The following is an 8673-nucleotide window of genomic DNA, read 5'->3' on the forward strand; positions in this document are numbered from 1 at the left end:
CCCGCAAAAGTTACCCGCAATGGGTAGGGTAAAACCCCGCTATCATGGGTATGGGATTGGTTGCAGGTAATTACCCCCAAATTTGAATGGGTATGGGCGCGGGTAAGGGCACTATACTACCCAGCCCCGCAACCCGCATATATACTTATTTATATAATATAATAAATACTTTATTATTTTTGGTGTACAATTATTTAACTTATTTCGCTATTTAAGCCTAAAAACTAAACCTAAAATAATATAAAACTTTAGCGACAATTTATTATGACTTGCATCTTTTTAATAACATGCAACTGCAATTTTTTAACGTATCACTGATGTAAGGTATATGTTTTTTCTTTTCTAGGATATGGAGAACCTAGGCTTGGGAGCTACAAATTTATGATTTAAATCAATTTGATGTTTATGTTAGTATGCACTTTTTTATATGTATTTTAAATGTTTTTATTTTAATTTTCAAGGGTTATTTTGGATTTTTTTTATTTTGTTAAATACTACGATTCGTACTATTTTATTATTTGATTTGAAATTTTTTGGATCATAGTTTTATTTCAATTGTGATGTTTTTTGATTGTCTTTTCATAGTTAAAATGCTGGTAATAAGTGCGAGTATGGACACCTAGATACCCATAGGGTATGGGAAAAGGCACTAAAGTTGTTGCCCACGAGGGTACGAGTTTGCGTACGAGTATTTTTTACAAACGCGGGTATGGGAAAGGGTACTATAGTACCCTACCCATTGGGTACCAATTGCCATCCCTACTTTTCCATTCTATTTTTCTTCTCTCATAATAACATGGACCTATTTGAGAGTGCCCTACAAAGATTTAGACTAATTTTGTGGATTACTAAAAAAACATGTAGAAGATAAATGAAATAAATAAAAAAATACTGTAGAACATAAATTAAGTAAGTGAATAAAAAAGACCGTTAAAATTTAAACACGACACACACACACTATAAAAGAACAACACACAACACTAGGGCACAACAAACACAACACTAGGGCACAACAAACAAAGGAGTAACACACACACTAGCAAACTTGAGCATCCAACTGAAAATTTGAATTTGATCATGGTGAAGAGGGAAAGAGAAGGAGAAGAAGACAACAAGGGAGAGAGAAGGAAACTTAAGCATGAAGCCAACGGTGCATTTTTGCATTTTTCTCATTTTTTTCTTCTTTTCTTGCTTTCTTTCTTGGTGTTAGTTCATAAAAACTTGTTCTTGATGTTATATCTTTTTGTTTTGTTTTTGTGACACTTTCTTTTTCTGTTTGTAGAAGAAAAAGATGATTGATGGTGTTTGTTTATAAAAACCTGTTCTTGATTTTGTATCTTTCTGTTTTCTTTTTGTGACACTTTCTTTTTCTGTTTGTAGAAGAAAAAGATGATTCATGGTGTTAGTTCATAAAAACTTGTTCTTGATTTTATATCTTTTTGTTTTCTTTTTGTGACACTTTCTTTTTCTGTTTGTAGAAGAAAAAGATGTTTCACCACCATCGGTAAAAGGCCCAAAGTTCTGGAAGGTCCAATGTCATGTAAGTTGAATTATGGTTCATATATTTCCATGGATAAATGTCAAGAATTCTAAATTTTCACCATGTTCTTTATAGCCTTTCTTGACACAGTAATACAAATGATCGTTCATATTTATCCATGGATAAATATCAGTATTTCTAAATTTTCACCATGTTCTTTATAGCTTTGCTTGACACAGTAATACAAATGATCATTCCATCTTCTCACTATTTGAGAGTGCCCTAAATCTGCATTTACAATCGTTTCTTTGTTTTCCTATATGAATCCCTTGTTTTACTTTAGGCCAATAAACTCCACCAACACACATGTTTCTGTTTTCCTTCATTAGAATAATCAACATTCATACTCTCATAAGCTTTAGCATCATCTTTGTATTTTGATTTGGTATTGGCATTATTTGACTCACCCTTGGGAACCTTAGAATGGTCAAAACTTATTTACAGCACTTTTTTTCAATGAGGAGGAATAACAAAATAGTGAAATTCCACTTTTGTTATCTTCGAAACATCAGCTTCTAAACTGAAGATCCATATGAAAATAGTGAAATTTCTGAGATTGAAAATAGCCCTTCTGTTTACCTCCTCATTGAAAATAGTCCATTTGGAAAACATTGAAAATGTTCCCGATTCTGTTTTCCTCCTCGTTATTCCTCATTCTTCGGATGTTTAAAAGGTAAAAAAGTGGAATAATAAGGAGGTAAACATTGAATATAGTCCTTCTGTTTGCAATGATGAATCGGGAACATGCAGATCATTCTAGTTTAATAACCTTTGAAATGGTGAAGAGCACCCTGTTTGTTTGACTTGAATAATAAGGTTTGAAATGGTTACCTTTTATTAGGCTGGTCGTGAAAAGGAGGCTGTCGTTAGACTCATGCGAAAGTGCACAATCTTTTCAGCATTTATCGTTGAATCTCTTCCGAAATGTGTATATGTGGAAGCTCATAAAGAATCTGATGTCAGAGAGGTATGTCCAAGTGAAACATCTATATTTTCATAACCAATTTAATGTTACATCTTTGATTTTTTTATTTTTTTTTTACTGTTTTAGGCTTGCAAAGGAGTTGAAACTTTAAATTGCAAGAAACTAATTGCTGTTCCAATGAATGAGATGATTGATCTAATGACACTAGCAAGCAAATCTAACAAGGAGGTTCAAAACTTGAGTCAATCGGGTGAGAGTGGAAAGAAACAGCAATTTAGGAAAGGTGACATTGTTATGGAAACAGATGGAGAAACAAAGCGTCAAGTTAAAGTGGTGGATAAAGTGGAGGAAGACCATGTTCTTATAAGAACAATGGATCATCTTTCTGTAAGTATTCAGTCTAAAGTCAGTCAGTCGGTTTCAGAACAAATGATTTTCATAACATGTTTTTTTCTTTATTTTTTTAGGAACCTTATGAGGTGAAAACATCGCAAATTCGTAAACATTTTAAGGAGGGAAACCGAGTTAAAGTTGTTTCTGGTACTCAAGAAGGTGAAACTGGCTTTGTTGTGAAGGTGGATCAGCATGACCACCTGGTCTTATTTACCGATAAAGGGAAGCAGGTGAGTTTTAATGATAGATTTTCTGAAATACTTTCGAATCTATGACTGAATAACAAAATAACCTCTCTTTAGATCTGTGTCCTTGCAGATGATGCTGCAGTAATGACTGAATGATTCTATGACAGAAAAGTGTTACAAGACAGATGGCAAAATTCATGAAGAGTTAGAAGATTGTTTTCACTCTAGTGATTGTGTTTCTATTCCTATCTTGTCTGTAACCATTTATACTTTGTAAAACTCTTATCTCTTGATACTAGGTAGCATATCTTGTCTGTAACAATGAATCATAAATTTGCTTATGCCCTCTCTCTTGAGTTCTCTTAATGATAAATTTGCTTATTCCCAATGATCATTCATCGTTTGGAAGTTGAAACTATGATCTGTTCTAGTTTTATGCTATTTTGATTTAGTGCATGTTATAAGAGATTATCCATGATGAATCTACTTGGAAGGAATATGTACAATCCCAGCTTACACTATCCCAATATTTAAAATTGGATGTTTCATATTACATATTTACTAAATCAAGTTTAAACAATATCAACTGTTGATTAAATCATACTGACCAGAGTCGATAACTGTGTGACGCAGTTACTACTAGGAATCCATTTCTGTCAATAGTGTTTCATCAAATGTTTGTACAGACGTTCATAATTAGTGACAACCACGAACTTCTATTACGATGGTTTTTTTTTTCTAAATGTTAATTTTTATATCATTTTGTAGGGTTAATGTTAACACGATTAGAAAAATATTCAAGGCTATTATATCTGCATACTAAGTATAGTATTATTATATCAAGGTTATATATAACCAGTTTAAGATTTCTGACATGCTTTAGAAGTTATATATTCAAGGTTAATGTGAACAATATTCAAGGTTATATCTTAAACAGTTTAATATCTCTGATATGCTCTAGAAGTAGCTGACATGTGAAGTATTATTATTGAGTGCTTCTTACAGTTTCTTTGCAACCTTTTGCTTGATAACAGTTTCTTTGAGTGCTTCTTAGTTTCTAATCTCCTCAACAAAGTCAAAATCCTCACGACTATTTTCATCGTTTGTTTGGATGTCTGTGCCGAGTCCTCCAATTTCCACGTGTATAATTGCTTCTGTTCCATATGTGAGGTAGAATGTAAGTTCTGCTGTGGTCAAAGGAGGAGTTGTACGATATACCATGAGAATTGAATGGAGCTCTTCGACCCAGTTACCCTTTGCTGCTCCTAACGACTCATGCTAATATGTTGCGAATTAAGATCATGCTAATATTTCTTCATACACTTGTTAATTTTAATGTAAAAATTCTTAAGAGCAGGTGAAATAAATTACATATAAAAGAGTCAACTTGAAGTTCAACAAACATACTCCTAAAAGATAGATATCAAAAGGGAAAGAAACGCTTATTAGGAGTAATCATATATGATTACACAATGATGTGCTTTGAATAATATCCTGTACTACATGTGACACAGTGAATGTATATGAAAAATTAGTTTGTATATCATTGATAACGCATTGTCTCCACAATTAAACCTGCATTGGCAACTTGTCTAGGAGTAATCTCCATCCGAATACCCATATCATCGTCTCCACAATCATGGGAGAAACATGATACCCGAGCCACACTTCCTTCTAAAATGCAGTATTTTCCCACCTTCAAAATCCCTTCCAGTTGTTCATAAATCTCGTCACCAAATAAAGTCTATCCTTCTACAGCTTTCACCTTCCGAACTATGCAATTTAACCGCTACCAATCTGTACGTAAATTGAACTAAATTCGATCAGATTGCATTCTCATCTGAACAACATCTCCAAATCCATTTGCTTAATAGAGGTAAATTGAACAATTGAAAATCTTTTACTCCAAGACCTTATTCATCTTTTGATAGACACACTTTATCCTAACATACCCAATTTATCCTTGTGCCCTCTAAGTCTCCTCCCCATTTGCTTAATATAATGGTATGCTACTCAACACTATAAACGTTGCAAGCAAGGAAACTTGACGCTGCTTCCATTAAAGAAAGATTCATCCAAATTCAAACCATATAAAATATAAAATACATCATCTGACATAATGAACAAAATACAAGAATTAACGGCAATTCAAATAAATCATCGAAGAGGAACTTACTTTCAATGAAACAAAGCCAAGCTTTCAGAATAGTTCTTGATATAGTGCCACCAGCGTTCGCCATTGATAATTCTAGTTCTCTCTACACTATGATCTCTCAAATTATAGACAACGGGTAGTTCTTCATCATCATTCGCCAATATGAGTGCATCATAAGTTTTAGAAAGGTGCAATGGCAACCACCGAGAATCAAATTTTTTCTCCAAGTTATAATCTATAATTTGAAGATCTATCTTACGTAATTGAGTCCAAGACTCTTGAACTCCATAATCTGTCATCTTCCATATAACAAGATGAGTTTGCTTGACAACATGAGAAAAACAAAGACAGTCCATCAACAGACAAATAGATGGCTTAATACATGGTACTTCAACAAAACCTCGAGGGGGAAGCAAATATTTGTATGTCTCCGTGCCCAAATCAAGTGAAATAATCACAAATTGCTCCACAGTAAGATCCTTGTAATCATACAAAGAATGGGAGTAGTAATTGCGAATTGCCAAGTAATTAACAATACCACTAAAATGCACACCATCACAACTTAGCTGATGATCCTCCACCGGAAAACTTTGAATATTTCTCCAAGCATTATCACCGAGACTAAAAACTTTCGCCCCTTGGTATAAGTTCACTACCTTATAAGTATCTTTTGATTTATCATAACCAAATGTCAAATCAAAAGTGTAGGGTATACTACGAAAATGCCCTAATTTATCTGATATTGTCCTGGTAGCAGGGTTCCAGAAACGGAACCACATCTCGTCAGACTTAAAAGAATAACCGAGCAAACATATCAATCCATTACAGGAACCAACAACATAACGACAATCCTTATCCTTCAAACTATAGTAAGGATCGTTGGTAAGGGTAATCGGTTTGGACGAACATGAACTCTCTAAGAAACGATCAAAGGAGATGGGTAGGACACTGGTATCCTCTATACTAAGTGTTCTTCCCAGTGTGAAGTTTGGGTTTTGTGTAGAACGCTGAAGGTGCGACTTGACGAATAAAGGATCGGACATGAGGGAGTTCCACGATTTACAGCAGGACCTCAGTCGCATAAGGGTTTTCACCGGAAGTAAAGAAAACACTTCTACTATAAGTTCGTCAGGGAGGATTGTCGGCGAAGACATGGAGCTGGGTGGACGCTGCGACTTCTGTGGTCGGAGATTCATGACGGAAGGAAGGAGGGGAGGGCGATATAAATATCTATGGAGGTTTTCCTTTTTCCTGATTTGTTTTGTTTGATGCACAATTTTATGGTGTATATACACACACACACGAGATATATTATATCATCGTATTTAAAAAGATCTTTTCCAAAAATAAATAAATAGGATATGTATAAAAGATATATATTCCATCCAAAAGCAAAAAGGATATTATATCATCGTTATCCATATTTTTGTTATATTTTTTTTAGGGATATTTTTGTTATATTGTTGGTGTTTTTGAAATAGATAACCATAGTTAGTTTGATTTGTTGATTTGTTATAATTTAAAAATAACAAACATTTATATTTATGCTTTTAATTAAAATTAAAATTTCATAAAAAACACCATTCAAATTTTTTAACGTTAGCGCAATCTAAAGAGCGGAAAGACGGACACGCGTTTGCCCGTCTTTTCTCGCTAGTTGATATAATTTTATTATTTAATTTTGTTTGTTTTTTCCTTTCGAAAAGTTTTACTAGTTTTTCTCTCAAGCCAAATGTTAACCAAAAAGATTACCAAATTCATAGACACTTCAAAAAAAGATTTTGTCAAAAAAGAAAAGATTTACTTCAAAAAATATAACGATGCACGATATTACTATCCAATTTTTCCTCTTAAAAAAAAATTACCATCCAATTTAATTTGAGTCAATCTTTTTCTTTTTGAGGGATTTTGAGTCAATCTTAAATCCCAAGTAATTCTACATAAACTCGACACTATAAATACTTGCAATACATGCTATAACATCAAAACCCCAACTCTAACGTAGTTCGGTCCTTCTTAGTTCAAGAAATCTGTGCAACCAAGAGAAATATTGAAGAAATCTGTGCAACCTAGAGAAATGATGAAGACTCGAGAGAAGGGTGATAGGGTGAATCCTATAACAAGTTATTTGATTCTTGGAAAATTTAGCAAGAGTTTTCTGTGATGCTCATCATTATCAATGGGGCAAAGGTTAATATCATGATCATTCGAGTTCTCACGATTCAATTTCTAAAATTCCATTAGATTTTCTTTGTTACATATATTTCCATTGGATTCTTTGTTCTATTACTCGACAAGTTATTATCAAAATTAGAAATTTTTATGTTTAATATTCCCTATAAAAATAATAACTATTACTCGACAAGTTATTATCAAAATTAGAAATTTTTATGTTTAATATTCCCTATAAAAATAATAATCTTGTATTTAGTATTTCTTATCTCAAAAGACAAGGAGAAAAAATTGTGCCTATCCCAAAAGAAAAAGAAAGAAAAATGTGTTTAGAGGTTTGAGAGTATGAGAAAATTAGTAATTGCTTTGGAACATTGGTTAAAGAATAGGTTGTATGAAACTAAACAATAGAAGTGATTCATGATCTTTATCAAAAGACAAAATATTTAAAAGAATTTTAGTTTGATTTTTGGGTTAAACAATTTTTTGTTATGTTTTATTTACCATCCTAGATTATCATAGCCCCTTCACATGGAAAGCAAAGAGTTTTTTTTTAACAAATCAAGATGAAATATATTTGCTCAAACGATAAGTGGTTCACCCCGCACAAGATATATAAAGTGATGAAACACACAAAATTTGGAAAGCAAAGAGTTAACAGAAAATTTTTGGTTGTATAGTATGATAATATATTCATTATATTGGTAAATTTTTAATGTTATTTTAAAGTAAATTTTGTTTTAACCAAACAATTTGATTAAAGTGGTATGAGATACATTAAAGGATGAATTGTTAAGGATAATGAAATTGATAAATGCACCAAGAAATGCATCACGAAAATATCCCGATGGTATATTTGCTCAATACCTTTCCTCACCTTTTCTTAATTACACTCCATTACCTCTCTTGATTTTCGGCCAATAACAAATTTAATTGGCTCAAACCTTTTCTTGATCAATTCTAGATAAGAACTCTCTAGATAAATAGCATTGCTTGAAAGATAATCAAATATAATTATTGGTTGGAACAATTCTTTAACAAATTTTCCTTGTCTTTCGGTCAAACTCTGAACTACTAGCACAAGTATTAACACAATTTATTTTATTAATCATTGAGTGTGTAAATGACACTAATGTTTATCTTTAAGTTTTTTCTTAAATAAAGGTCATAGTTAATCTCGATTGTGGGAGAATTTACTATCTCTCACTCTCTCTCTCTCTATATATATATATATATATATATAAACATGTCCTTTTATGTCATTTTATACTTATTAGCCACTTCAATAGCTAATTTTACC

General features: G+C 32.5%; 2 protein-coding genes across 2 annotated transcripts; one reads left to right on the top strand and one right to left on the bottom strand.

Annotated features, from left to right (window-relative positions):
- The first annotated feature begins 1043 nt into the window (after positions 1 to 1043).
- Positions 1044 to 3202, top strand: LOC146906645 (putative transcription elongation factor SPT5 homolog 2). The gene is made up of 6 exons (XM_085728905.1): positions 1044 to 1150; positions 1479 to 1540; positions 2382 to 2507; positions 2592 to 2852; positions 2933 to 3088; positions 3161 to 3202. The coding sequence occupies exons 1-6, from the start codon at positions 1078 to 1080 to the stop codon at positions 3200 to 3202; spliced, it is 720 nt and encodes a 239-aa protein (XP_085585031.1). The 5' UTR covers positions 1044 to 1077.
- Positions 3203 to 4538: 1336 nt separating this feature from the next.
- Positions 4539 to 6397, bottom strand: LOC146906646 (F-box/kelch-repeat protein At3g23880-like). The gene is made up of 2 exons (XM_085727064.1): positions 5223 to 6397; positions 4539 to 5096 (listed from the first exon to the last, which is right to left on the bottom strand). Exon 1 carries the CDS (start codon positions 6395 to 6397, stop codon positions 5225 to 5227), a length of 1173 nt encoding a protein of 390 aa, XP_085583190.1. The 3' UTR covers positions 4539 to 5096; positions 5223 to 5224.
- Positions 6398 to 8673: the final 2276 nt, after the last annotated feature.

The sequence above is a fragment of the Medicago sativa genome, chromosome 7, assembly GCF_051527215.1.
Source record: "Medicago sativa cultivar Bolivia chromosome 7, Bolivia_mono, whole genome shotgun sequence".
Lineage (NCBI taxonomy): Eukaryota > Viridiplantae > Streptophyta > Magnoliopsida > Fabales > Fabaceae > Medicago > Medicago sativa.

Coding starts and splice junctions, on each gene's coding strand:
- LOC146906645 (XM_085728905.1), top strand. CDS start 1,078: ATGGTGAAGAGGGAAAGAGAAGGAGAAGAAGACAACAAGGGAGAGAGA. Junction 2,508..2,591: donor AAGAATCTGATGTCAGAGAG/GTATGTCCAAGT, acceptor TTACTGTTTTAG/GCTTGCAAAGGAGTTGAAAC. Junction 2,853..2,932: donor GAACAATGGATCATCTTTCT/GTAAGTATTCAG, acceptor TTATTTTTTTAG/GAACCTTATGAGGTGAAAAC.
- LOC146906646 (XM_085727064.1), bottom strand. CDS start 6,397: ATGAATCTCCGACCACAGAAGTCGCAGCGTCCACCCAGCTCCATGTCT.